At 43.2% G+C, this 14,438-nt stretch overlaps 1 protein-coding gene across 18 annotated transcripts in view; it reads right to left on the reverse strand.

Annotated features, from left to right (window-relative positions):
* Nucleotides 1–14,438, reverse strand: part of CADPS (calcium dependent secretion activator) — a 168,919-nt gene that overhangs the window by 78,840 nt on the left and 75,641 nt on the right. For 10 of the 18 annotated variants that reach the window (XM_015875154.1, XM_015875150.1, XM_015875148.1 and 7 more), the window contains exons 9-12: nt 13,198–13,264; nt 5,696–5,804; nt 4,948–5,160; nt 1,764–1,775 (exon numbers count right to left, since the gene is read on the reverse strand). In XM_015875154.1, the coding sequence (XP_015730640.1) occupies nt 1,764–1,775; nt 4,948–5,160; nt 5,696–5,804; nt 13,198–13,264 (401 nt within the window). The remainder of the gene's footprint in view (nt 1–1,763; nt 1,776–4,947; nt 5,161–5,695; nt 5,805–13,197; nt 13,265–14,438) is intronic. The other 8 variants (XM_015875155.1, XM_032447316.1, XM_015875147.1 and 5 more) reach the window with 1 other exon arrangement.

Genomic DNA, 14,438 nt, shown 5'->3' on the forward strand with positions numbered 1-14,438 from the left:
GATTTTCTACTATGCACTGATATAATTCCTTGTGCACTAAGTTAAAGACACGATTTTAGAAGAGCTATTTATAATACCAAACAATGCTTAACAGCGTTTTTATAACTATTTAAAAATATTTTGCACTGGATGACTGCAGAACCCTGTGAATTTGTATTTTATCAGTTAGAGCCTCATGCTTCTTAAAGCACATAAAAGTGATTTACAGGCTATTTTTAAATTCATGCAAGTTACGTGAGAACTGAATTAACATTTTAATTCTGCATTCCTTCAATGAAGCATCTGCAAGTTGACAATACAGAAGACACAGCAGCGTTCTCATGATATCTCTATCTATCTAACGAAAATAAAGCAATTAAAGCACAAAACTAATAAAATAATCTAATAGGATAGTAATGCATTGTAGTGCAAATACATGTAATGTTGCCAGACCCAAGTTCATTCATTCATTCACTCTTTCTTTCTTTCTTTCAAAGTGGCAAAAATCTGTATTTCAGTCAAATTGAACTTTTAGTGATAAAGTCTGGTAAGAATCCTCTTTGGAAATCCAAACATTTAGAAAAGAAAAAAGAAAGAAAAAAGAAAGTGTCTGCTGAGAAGGAATTCTGCCTGCTACCCAGGGGTATAGTTAACACACACGCACATACTCACACACAGAAAAGAAGAAGAAAAAGAAACAAAAGGAGAAAGGAGAAAAAAGGAGTCTTGCTGGATGGCCAGGAGGGATGACACCACCTGTTCCTTCTCATAATTGCATTCAGATACTCCGGATACATATTTGCCAGCTCTCATGACCCACTGATGCTATTCCCTCCTAAGGAAAGCAGGCACTCACCAGGTATTAGAGAAGCAAGCTTTTGGCACCAGTAAAGGATTTGTACAGTGCGTACTTAAGCCTGAACAAAGACTAAGGAGAAGCTCTTTTACAGCACAACTTGGTGCTTTTATCTTTTTCAGAGCAGGTGTTCCAGTCGGAAAAGGTAACGACTGAGGATAAATTAACAATTCCCCTAGCTTATCCTTCAGCTCTGGCTGGTGGCTGAGACCCCACTAACATATCTGGTTATGATAATTTAGGGGAAGCAGCAGCCCCTCCGTGTCTGACAGGTTTAAGTCAGAGGGGGCCGGGGTCCTCGCCGAAATAATCCCCTGCTGTGTTGGCGTGGGAGGGAACTACTAAACCTGGAGGACTCGGGCTCATGCGTGGAGGTGGAGGGGTAGTTTTTGGCTCCTTGAAGTCCTGCACCTTGCCTAGAGCTCGCCAGGCTCCTGCCCTACCTTTCTAGGCTCTGAGCAGTCCGTGGTTAGCCCCACATGCTGGTGCAGTGCACCAAGCTCGGCATCGGAATGGAAAGAAAGGATATTGTCAGAGTGCAAAATTATCTGTTTTCAGGCAGTAAGCAGTCAACTAGATGTAAATTCCATGAAACAAAAGAAGGTATTATTTACAGTTTTATTGTGATGTTAATTAATATTTACATCTTGGAATGAAAAATAGAGATGTTAATGATTGGCTTTACTAAGAGGATCACTTGATGCCAATGTGAAAGCCAGGGAGAGAAGGCAATTATGCAAACATCACATGCATCCTAATTTCAGTATGGAAACTTACATTTCAAACCTAAATTCAGGAAAATAACATGGAAAGTTTGTACTACAAAATCTAAACATGAGAAAGATTTAAGAGAAAAAAAAGCACATTGCATACGTCAGATAATCTAGTCTGATTATCTGAGCTGTGCTAGCTACAGGGAAGCACTTACCCTTGAGTCCAGCTAGAAGTTAGCAGGGTAAGAAGGAACAAACCAGAATAACATAAAGACTAGCAACAAGGCTCAGGAAAGCAGACAGGAGCCCTAACCTAGCAGCTAAATATTTGGGTTCAAGCAAAGGATGAAAAAGAAACTTAAAAGAAAACCAAACCAACCAAAAGAACACTTAGAGCTGAAAATTTCTTATGAAGCTCAACAAGCCTATCTACGGATCATGGGGGAACAAATCATTACAAATTCTCAAAACAACCAACTCTTTGTATATGGCGTGATTAACAGTCATTAAATATCAACAGACATTAAAAATGAAATATAAGCACAAGTGATATGTAAGACAATTACTGACCAATCTTTCATGTGGAAAAGAAAAGGGGTCTGAAAAAAGTGAACGCTGAGCATGTTTGGGAATATTGTTCAATGCATCACTAACACAGAACGAACAAAGATTGGTGCTTTCAGACAAGTGACCACTTTTATGAAGCTTAAATATTACCAAAAGGTATAATATGTATGGGCAGCATTATTGACTATAATACTGTGCATGATTTCAACATTAAACAAGAACAGCTTTGTTTTCTTTCTTTTGTAATGCGACTACTGGAGAAAAGCACAGCTTTGCGGTAATGGATTTTTTCTTTTAAATTATAGCAAAATAAAAAAAAGCAAAACTTTTCACTCTAACGGGCATTGTTCACCCACATAAAAGGGACCGTAGAGTCATACAAAAATTAATGAATAGCAGGATCTATTTTTTCAGTACTTAAAATGCAAATAAAACATATTCCACCCTTGTTTGGAGCTGTCTGTTTGCTTCCAAGTCAAGTGCCGCTACCGAATGGCGGATAAGAATTTAAGTAGTGCTCTAAGTTTGTATTTACTCACTTAAATGAGGCGGGAACCAAATGAATTCACTATAGCTCCCAAGTTTTCCCAACAGCAAAATGTGTTCCTCCCGGGTTTCTGCTTAACAGACAGCTCCGGCACAGGAGCGGAGGGCTGGATTTTCTCTGCATGTGCATGCATGTGCATGTGCCATTTTGGACTGCTACAACATGAACGCTACGACAACAGTTACTCATCAAACTGCTTAACATTTACTTCTTTGCAAATCCTTCATTTACCATAGACTTAATAAGCACAAAAACATGACAGGTATAAAGATAAATGTATAAGAATAAAATGTCTTGCAAAAGTCCTTACCTTTCTGCAGGCCAAAAAAAACCCATACCAAACAAACCAAAAACAACTGATAACAAACCAAGACCCTTTTAAAAATGCAGTACTTGATACAATTGAATTTAAAGACTGAAGGAGCTGAGGTATGTATTTGTGTATTTAAGACTCGTGATAAGCCATCATGTATGGCATGCATGATTCACTTCTGCCTCTCATTAGTAAACTGCTGCACCCATTGACTATTCCAACAAGCGCTGCTGCATACAAACATTGAAATATGAAAACTGAGCAGATCTTGCTCTTGAGATGAAGGACTTCTATCGTGCTTCCTTCCTCCTCCTGAAAACTGAAGACGCTATGCACAAAAATGTTTGAAAGGGACCCACGTCCAAAGTGGGAGGAGGAAGGAATATTGAGGAGCAAAGGAACGGTATGCCCAGCCCAGAGGATGCTGAAGAAGCAAGTTATCACTGCAGTGAGTAGCTGACTGGATCCTATGCCTTGGCACAACACAATATAACACAGCATGGGAGAGCCTGAATGATATGGGTTTGGAGCTGGTACAATTGAGGTAGGCTGAGGTTGGACTCTGCAGGTCCAGGAGTGAGATCTCTCATGAACCCAAGCAGGGTTTTGGCTTTCCTCACATGGCTATGAATGGGGACAACGGATCCAAAGGCTCATGCCCACGAGCGTCTTCCCTCCCATCCCAAGAACTTGTAGACTAAACACTCAGGGTAGAGGTAAATGCAACCCACTTGTAGGAGGCCAACTGCCACCTCCCATCTCATCATTCTGAGATCCTTCTCAATCCCAACCCTTTAAACCTTTTGCCTCTGAAATTATTTAAATGAATTGGCTGAACAGGATGAGGGGCACTGAGATGAAAATACTGCCTATGTTTACCAAGCTGCATCATGCTATGTCCTCATTCACGGCAGCAGCAATGCCAGACAGTAGGGAGTCCAAAATGTACAGGCACATGGAGAGGACACACATAAGAAAAGGCAAGCAGCGGTTTTCTGCTGTAAAATGAATCACTGAAACATATATATTGCACTACTGCTTTCTATAAATACTGACACAAAGTTAAAATGATATAAAAGATGCCCAAATAAATAAGCAAGGGGTAGATTTTCTGAGTTGCTTATAAAGACATATTCAAAATCTTAAAAGCCTTGCAATTTTAACTGCTAAAATCTGGTGTAATTGGGTAAATTTGCTAATATTTACTGCTTTTCCTTGTTTTACTTGGTCTTAGTTTGATGAAATGAGCAAGAAGTGCTGCATGTTATACAACAAAGGGATTCAAGACACACTACTGAGGGACCCTCCAGAAAAATGAGCAAGGAGGGATTTGTCTGGTTTATAATCAAATGTCATTTGGAAGACAAAAGAAATTGCTCTAAATTTCAAATTAACTCAATTGGGTATAACGGCACAGGACGCACTGTGTAGCTACCACTTAAAAGATGATTGCTTTAAATTCACATCTAACTGGCCTGCAAAGCAACCTGTTAAAAATACCATATGTTTTCCTACAGTTGAATATTCAACAGGAGACCTCTTTTTGTGTGTGCATTTCATACTTGCAAGATTTGCACCTGTAGTTCTGAGCACGTGATACATTTCACAGACAGCTAATGGCACTAATGAATTGCTCTGATCTGGGTCTGCAGTTTATTGTGCGGGGATAAGATGGGTGTGTGCAGAAAGCAAGCTGGGTTGCAGGCTCTCAGATCCCAGTCTCTTCTCCATCAAGTACTGCACTTTCAAATACTCATTGACAATTTCCCCAAGGAATTTGGTTTCTTGGGCTTGGTTGTATTAAACAGACAGGTTAAGTGGCTCTGGATCCACTGATGTAAAAAGCAGCTTAATGATAATGAAAAAGATTTGTTTTGGAGTCAGAAACATGTGTGTGAATATTGATTTACATCAGTGCAGAAAAATCTTTCCTTCAAAGACTTCTGCTGTCTAAGAGAACTTATTTACTTACAAAATTGAGAGATTGGGGCGTCTAGCTGGGGAACGTTTCCTCCTTTAGCATTTAGCTTTTGTACTTGGGTAGGCGGCACAGGTTTGTGAGACTGGCCGGTGGCTCGGTACATGGCTTGGACCCACAGGATGCGGTCCTGCTCATCGTCACTTGCAAAAATCACTGTGTCTCCTTCCTTCACAGCGTTGAAGAATGCTCTGCCACCTTCCAAACCTGGCAGGAGAGGAAGGCAGGCTTTGAAAATGGCAACAGGCAGCTTAAGAATTTGAGGCTGATGACAGGCTCCCCCTTGCCACCCCCAGCCCTGATGCACTGGGTTCCCCCAGCAAAGCCAGAACTCCCTGTGGACAAGAATTGCTTGGTTGGATGCTTGCTTCTAATTGTGCCCTGATTCAGTGCCCATTGTCCCATCTCCCCACCAGCAAAATAAGCCTGGAAACAAGGTCTTGACTACAAACCTACTGTGTCTTTTGTCATCTCATCTGAGGGACATTTATCCATGGCATGAGGAGGGTAAGCATATAATTCACTTAGGCTCCCCAGAAAAGATGAGTCTCGCTCTCCTCTTGTGCAACTCTGCTCAACTCCTTCCCATCTATTTATAGTAAAGTCATGCATAGCTAATGATCAGCCTAAACACAAACATATTTACAATGATGCTGATCACAGTTCAGCTGCAAGCAGGGGGAGAGTTAGGGGGCTGTTAGGCATCAAAAGCACCCACAGCAGAGAGAGGCTGGTGCCGTACCTGGCTGCGGGTCGGTGTAGTCCACAGTGTATCCGTCGAGCTGCAGCAGCTCTTGAGGTTCGGCTTTTTTCTCCCGGTAGCTGCACATAGCAAAGGTATATTGACTAACCTGAAGAAAATCACAAAGATAAGATGGCATCAGGTGATGGTGACAAGGAATCCAAATTGTGCATTTATACGTTGAGAGGGATTGGGGTGTCAGGGGATCACTGCTCATGAGGCTGAACTTTTATCATACATTTTCAAAGCACTCTCCTAACACATCCTTGCTCTCCATGCTGGTATACGCAGTGGTTTGATTTCCTCCCAGTGAGGAAGAACCATGCGTTAGGAAGCTCTATCACTCATCCCCAGACAAGTGCAAGAGTGACACCCTGTCACAAACAATGTGAGCTAAATTGCTAGGTGCCAGTCATATTAAAGCAATCTTAAGATCCCACTGATCTCGGCAGTTGTTGTCATCAGTGCTGTAAATGGCAGCTCTCACTCCTCTGAGGTACCATCTGCATGACACGATACATTCAATGTCAAGCTCTTGACGGAAGCCGACTCAGCTGCAGGGCTCGGCCGGGCTCTCCCATCGCCGCTGGGGGGCCATCAGCCTGCATCAAGGCCCCGCACGTGCTCCCCGCATCACGATCTGGATGGGCAGCAAGGAGCCCGGCCAGAGAGGAGAGGATTCTCCGTGCTCCAGGCTAAGAACTCAAGGGGAAATTTACTGTCAAATGATTTCAAATGACTTTGGTAAGGTTGTGTCACATCCTGGACGCCTTACGTAATTTTATTAGTGTGGACGTCTTCTTGACCTCTGAAGGAAACTTTGACTTCTGAGGGATCTTTCAAACTCTGGTGGGCAGCTACAGATCATGCTCGTCATTTATGGGGCAGCTGGGAGAGATCCCAAAAGATGGGCTCCACGTAAGTGGTTGCACTCTCTGCATCACCCAAGCAGCTGGCGGACTTTGCTTCTGAACCATTCTGTTACAAATCTACAAACGGCATATATTTCAGTGGCACCCTTCACTAATAAATGCCATTTATTTAAGTCATGGGACCTGGCTGAGCATCCCCAGCCGGCGCTCGGTGTCTTGCTGCCCTCTGCGGGCTCTGCTAGCTGCCAGCCTGCCTGCACCATGCCTTCCTCCAGGAACAGCTCCAGCATCCACCTAAGAATAAACCCTATCATTAACACATTTGTGGGAGGAAGGCTGAAAGTGATGCTTTAAGCATCTTGCAACTTCCTTAAAGCTACCAGCACCGAGGAAAGATTGACAAGTAACAGACCAATAGCAGGAGCACACCAGTGCATATTATATGCTGTGAACTTTGAATGCGTACCGTCGTAGCGGCAACCACGAAAATTAAAAAGATTAACGCGAAGAAATCTAAAAATAACCCAGTGCCCCTCAGCGCAACATTCAGACGACTCCTGCAGCGTTCATTCAGTTCGAATAGCAGGATATTGCTGCCATCTCCTGGACAAACTCCCGCATGTGCTTTATGCACAGTACGATCCCGGGGACTTCATCTGAATGGTGAGGATTTGGTTCCTCTGCTGCAGACAGCCTGTACTTCAACTCCTGAATTGGGACAAATTCAACTCCTGAAATGCACTGCTGCTAATCTACACTGATATGACTGAAAACATTGGAACAAGTCGTGCTTTCCTTTTATCCTGTAAAGCTCTAAGCAACAGGTAAAAGCCATTCAGCAGTTGGTGTTTCTTCTGTTCTGACCCTGAACTTGAGGTCTGAATGCCAAGCTCTTCCTCACATTCAATTAATCCATTTCAACTTTGGTCCCAGCAAATACTGTTAATGTCTATCGATAAAGCAACCGTACCAACACAACCAAAAAAAATGGAAACATATACAGGCACTTCCAAGCTTATACCTTCCATGTTAAAAGTTACAGAAGAGAGATTATAGAACCACAGAATGGCTTAGGTTGGATAGGACCTTAAATATCATCTGGCTCCAACCTGTGCTGTGGGCAGGTGTGGACAAAAGATTTGGTGGATCCATTCTGGGAGGCAAACTGTTCTCTTGTTCGTATCCACATGGTTTCCTTAGAAGCTGCTCTACATCATTATTACAAGAGATCTCTTAGAGAAACCTACAGGTCACTCTACAACATGCAACCAGCCAGGACTGCTACTAATGTCCTCTGGAAAAGGAGCCAATGGTGCCATGCAGAGTGCCTGTACAAACACAACTCCAGCCAGCACCTTGTGTGCAAAGATGTGGTATGCCAATTTACTGCTTGGGGTCAGAATCAAGCTGTGCCCTGGATACCAGCAAGATGTGGCTCCTTCCATTTATGAGTAGCAATAAAGAAAAATCTTACAAAATGAGATTCTAGAAAGCTTGATATGACACTGTCATGTTTCACTGCTGAACAGCGCTGCAGGGTTAAGTGGAGATTGCAGTTAGCCTCTCGTCAGCCCTCTAAAATACTGTGCACAGTCCTCTAAAATACAGAGCCTGCCATCTGCAGAAGCTCCAAAGTGGCCAGACCAGAGAAACAGTTAATAGCAGAAATTAATCTTGCAGCCTGCTGAGTTCACACTGAACCATAGCTGAGTATGAGAGAGAGCGAGCAGATGGGATGGGCGAGATGAATGGTTTGAGTAATTGAAAAAAGCATGGATACAGAGGAAACTGAAGGAAGACTGAGGGGAAATCTCTGCCCAGTAAGGGACAAACTCTCAAAGCAACTGGGATTTGATCCAGGGACCAGATGAGGGCCAGGAAAGGAGCAGCTAAGGAAGCTGAATTGAGTGAAGCTCAAAGAAGAGAAATAATCCAAGGCTGTTCTGGCTGGTTCCTTATGAAAAAAAGGAAAATGGTTTAGAAAATAATTTGAGACAGAAGAACAGAAGGAACACAATGGGGGAAAAAAAAAAGAGAAAGGCAAAGAAATTGAGAGAAGAAGAAAGAGACAGCGGGAGACAAATGCCGAAGTTCACTATTCCCAGGCTGCTAAATTAGATCTGACTTTCTTGGCACTTGACCATATTCTGTCACCAGCTATATAATCCCAGTGATTAATAAATATAGTAGGTATGTATTAACCAGTACTGACTTCACCCTTGTTTTTCCACCAAATACTCCTGCTCTAGCCAGCAACGCTTGCCTGAGAATCCAGCTCAAACCTGTTAATTGTCGTCCCTTGCACTCTGAGCACAACACAGCTCAGTCATCCGCTTCCCTCTTTCCCAGTGTTGACATAACACTGCCCCACTTGGGTTAAATTCTTAAACGGACCTTTCCTGGATTAACAGCATGTATTTTGTCCCAAGGGAGAGAAACTGTGCTAAGATACTGCCAGTTGTAATACAGCTTTCTACTTTGATGGGAGACTCTTGTCCTCTGGTTGCAGCTGTATGTTGCCTCCCAAGCCCTTTACTGACACAAATGAGCAGAGGAAATGATCTAGCTTAAAGAAACAAATGTGAAAACAACAGTTTTCACATCTCAGCACATCCATTCATCCCTAAACAATTGCACATAGCAGTTGTCTTAGCTTCCTCATCCAAACACAAATATTTTCTTTGGGTGGGTCTGCCTGATGGGAAGTCGTGCCCACACCATCAGCTCACCTGTGTACAGGCATCCAGGTGCAAGCAGACATGCAGCTGCTTAACCAGCAGCTTCCAAATGTCTTGTATCAATCACCAACACTCAAGGGTTTCTCAGCATTCACTGCCTATGCCCAGTTCCCAGTGAGGGTCTGAACGAAAACATGATTTAATATGGTTGCAGGGACCAGCTCTAGGTCATTCTCCTCAATTTGAGGACCACAGGCTAGGACTGCAGTGTGGTACACCGCAATGCTGTGGAATTATTTCCCAGTTCAGTTGGTTATGCAGAGTTACTGAACACTTACTTCATTTCATTCCGAGCTGAGTTTTGCTAAAAGCAGGAGCTGTCACCATTACTCTAAGTTATAACGAGTGCGGGGAGTCTGTCACTAGAACAATAGATCCAGGCGCAGACACTGCAACTGGTTTTAATCTGCAGAGAGTTGATCTGCATCCAACAACGTTCTGCAAACACCATGAGACACAATCAGACAAAAACTGCTTCCAGCTACTCAGCAGACATGTCATCCAGGTACCATGGAGTGTTACTTCCCATATGCTGCCAGCGCACAGAAATGGGGTTATGACAAGAGGAAAACAGATTCAGTCTGAAATCTCAATGTAATTAATTCACTTGCCCTTATGAATCATTAGAGGAAATTTCCTATTGCAGAACTGGCAAGCCCACCAGAACCAGCAGCAGCGTTATTGCCAATGGAGCACATTAGACCACGCGAAGAATTAATGCAAGCTCTGTCAGCTACCAAAAATCCCAGCTCCTGCGTGATCAAGGGTCCAATTGACAAACCTGCTGAAATTTGTATGCTGTGCTCAGTTAGCTGATATAGCAACTTATGAAACACAACATCTGTGCTGGATAGACATTTTCTCTCCCAACCAGTCACAGAGAATGTTGCCCTAAATCATCCCATTGCTTTCTCTTACCACTGCCATTGGCATGACTGCTGCCTTTACGAAGCATTTTCCTCACTTGCGATGCTGCGGACCATTTCCATCCAAGCTCAGGGCCATATTCTGCCATCACTTTCACACTGCATATCTCAGGATTTAAAATTAGGCAAGTAACGAGTCTCTGCCATGTAATTTACATCTAATCAGTATTCTGCTCTTCTGCTGCTCATCTCAAAGGGTGTCTACGAGAAGGGTGGGCAGTGTGCAGAGAGGACTGCAATTCATTTGGAGAAGAAAACTCTCCCCTGTGTTATACAGGTGCCTGCAGTAATAATGCACCTGAGCTCCCTGGGCCACATCACATTGCTCACCTTCACCAAGGGGGGAATGAGGACTGCCCAGCAATGCATGTGCTGAAGGGGTGAGGCCCAGCTACAGAAGCAGCACAAAGGAGCTGCTCTCACCCACTGAACCCAAACAAACCATCTCCTGTACAGCTTTCACAGACACAGAAGGTGCGAGGGATTATTCCGCCCAAATTACAAGAGAGTTATTGCTCCTTTCCCCTTCTTTGCAGGGCTTTCAGGATCCAAGTATCAGTGGGAACACTCCCTGTAGAGCTCCCTTATCTCCATACATGTGCAAATCCTCCGTTCATACTGGTGAGGCATTACTGACAGGAAAGAGCCAAACTGCCATCAACACCTTCCTCCACAGTGCTGCCTATGCAGCTTGGCACCTTTGTGCCTTGTTTAGATGGGGAAGAGGAGTCTGAGTATTTATTACCATGAATTTCTTAACCTCTGGTACCAGACACCACAGCAGGGCACTGAAGGAACTGGGGCTGGGCCAGCTGCCTCCATCTGAATGAGGACATGGGAGTGGGGAGAAGAGGCTACTCTGCAAGAGAGGGGAGAGGTGTGGCAGAGGATGTTACAGGTAAGGGACAAAGATGAAGGATGAGAAAGGAAATATTTATTCATGCACACTTACAGCCCTGCTGACCACACTGCAATATCCCAAAGGGATTTTAAGCTTTGGACTCTAGCTCTTGGCACTGGTGCCAACAGGAGCCTGGCGTGGCTTACTAAGCCCCTAAAACACAGCCTGATCCTTGTCCATTCTTCCTGCAGCCAGGCCAGCCCACCATCCTGCTGGGGCTACTCCCTGTCTGTGCTCAGCAGAGTTCAGAGCATTCTGGACATCAACACCTTTACTGCCAATCCCTGTTCATATCAGCACCCATCCTTTGCATTGCATGAAAAGCAAACGACAAACATACGGACAGCAAAGTATTTTTATTCCATCTTTATTGCCTGCTGACATGTTCAATATGCTCAAACTACATCTGAGGGACTGCATAGAGAGTGTTTCTTGTTTATATTTGATGTACGGCAGAACACTTTACATTGCACCAAATGTTGAGCAAACGGTAACGTAACAGAGGAGCTGCAGCGGCAGCTGGAATTTCTGAGGTGGGCTACAGAGACTCTCTGGGGGCAAAAGTCTGCTCATCTTATTCAAATGAACTGCTTTTCTGGCCAAATTCTACTTGCATATGCCAACTGACGAATACAGACCTAGTAACAGAAGAAAACATGGAATAACTGAGCGCTTCAGTTCCACTGCAAGCTGAGAAATATATAGCAACTGAAGATGAGAGAAAGAACTGCAACCCCACAGAAAGGCCAGATGAAGGCTCCTAAGAGAAAAGTGGGGATTAGCGGCCGTACCTGCAGAGCCTCAAACACAGAAGTACTGATAAACTCTGGTATGGGAGAAGCTATTTTAGGAAAGAGGAATTGTCCTGTTATACACAGACGCTCTCTGAAAAAGGATCCTGCCTTGGAAAACTCCTGCTCACAAGGAAAACGCTCCTGAGAACTCTGCAGTAATGAGCTGCCCCTCAAAGACAAGCTGCTTTACAGGTGATCACGCATTGCCCCGGCACTTTTAACTTCAACACAGAAAACAGACAAGAAAACACAGAGAAAAGCAGCCCCTGAACCCCCACATAAAAACAGGCTCGTTGTGCAGCACTCCCCAAAGGTACTTCCTTAATCATGGCCTCTTCTGTCTCTTATGGGACCCCCATTCAGTTGTGGGATCCCCTTCCACCTGGCCAGTCCCTGCATGGAGGGTGCATTTGCAAATGAGATGTTGCTGAGAATGGTTTACAAATGCCCTAAACCCATCATTTTTAACCTAAATCTAAATACGCTGCTTGGACAGATATAGGCAACTGTTTAATTTTTTATTTCTCATAGCTGTAGACAGCACAGCCTGGGGAAGTTAGACAGGGCAGAGGGAGAGATGGATCCCAGTGCACTGTTTGACAGTGCTGGTCAGGCTGGGGTGAAGATGCAGCCACCCAGACCAGGGCCCCATGTCTCTCAGTTTAGTGCCTTCAGCTGCCATCAGGAAGGTAAGGGAAGATCTAATATGTCAAGTAATGACCATATCCTCTTAGCTCATGTGAGACACCTTCTGTCTGTTTACTTGAAATCATTAAACAACCATATACAGGTCTACTGAAACCAGGAAGGCAGAAAGTAGAAAAGAAAAAGAAAAAAGAATGAGAATGTGCAATGAACTTGAAGATTAGAGAAGCATCAGGACTGAAATACTGACTCTGATGCTGCCAAGGACAAAACTTTTGTAGATTTCAAGGGCCTTGAAACTTTACCTGAAAAGGGAGCATCTGCACTCAAGTACCTCCAGCCAACACAGACTGAGCTTCCTTCCCATCTCACTGAATTCCTCCCTAAAACTGATTCTCCATTTCACCATGCATTCAGTTGCACTGCAGAACTCCTAGATAATGATTTGCAATGGGGTTGTGCCTGAGAAGATATCCACAATTGAAAAAAAAAAAAAAAAAAAGACCCAGGGCTTAACAAAGAACCAACACAGAACCACAGCTTTGCAGTAGTTACACAGCACTGTAAAAGGTCAGAACAAATACATCACATTGTAATTGAAAGTCACTTCTAGGTAAATCTGTTACCTGCACCAGGACAAAGAATCGTTTCTTCCATCTCTTCCAAACATTTTTACCAATGGCCCATAAATATCTAGGAGAAAAGAATAAATGAATTCAGTACACAAATGACAAGCTGTTGTTTACAGTATCTTTTCTTCACAGCTAGAAACCAAAGTTAATGCAGAAGAAGGAGTAATTACAAGACTCTCAAGTTTGGCAGCATTACTGAATGTGATTATTTCTAGCCTGAACGAATAACCTGCAAAGAAAGAGACACAAAAAGCTCCCAGAGTCTCGATGTTACACAGTATTATTCCTTTCTTCCTTTTTGTTTTTTACAGCTTGCTCAGAATCCTGAAGCCCTTTAATGCCAGTGAATAGCTGCTATGTGGTCAGATGGGTGAATACATTTGCAATGGCAGAATTAAGAGAAAGGAACCCTAAGTGTTGCTTTAAGCCTTCACAAAACCATTTGGCTGAGGGGAAGTGTCAATGAGAGGGCACCTTACTGCATCAAAGGCAGAGCCAGGGAGCTCACCATACACTGGACTGACTAAACCAGGTCACTTTGCTGAACAGCTGAAGATGAATTCCTTGAAATCTTTTGGCTATGAGCAGACTGAATAATTTCTAAGAAGGAGTGAACTTACTGCATTCCACAAAGGAAGAATTAACTTTTAAAATTAATGTCAAAATTAGCATTTAATCTCTGTGATGAAGCAGCTGCTGTGACACCGCAATATAAACACTGGCAAAAATAGCAGCAGCACCAGACTAGGAGTAATTACAAAGACATTGTTCAGCGCTAATATGTTTTACGTATCATTATAATTACTTTGATTCTGGCTCTATAAATAGAAAACAAATCCTTTTTGGTTATGCTGGTGGCTTTTTATGCTAGAAGAGATTCAACGTACGTACATTGTGAATGTTTAACAAAACTCCAAGCATTGTGCTAATATGGGCTTTGAGCTTGAGAACAGGGAAATAATTGTCTTGTTTACTGCTGCAACTAAAATGAGCAGAAAGAGAACCTCGGTTATGATAGCAAGCTAATATTACAAATCACACTGTTTCCAGCACCATCTTGTATATGAAATACTAGTTGTAAAGAGCATGAGAAAAGCCAGGACTGCTCAGCCCCGTTGCCATCAGACCTGATCAAGGAAACAAGCATGACAGGAGAATTGTTCTTTTTTTGCTTTTGGTGCCATGTTCACAGTGGAAAAATTAAACTTCACATCTGGCTATTGGCTCTGATCTCA

Source organism: Coturnix japonica, chromosome 12, assembly GCF_001577835.2.
Source record: "Coturnix japonica isolate 7356 chromosome 12, Coturnix japonica 2.1, whole genome shotgun sequence".
Classification (NCBI taxonomy): Eukaryota; Metazoa; Chordata; class Aves; order Galliformes; family Phasianidae; genus Coturnix; species Coturnix japonica.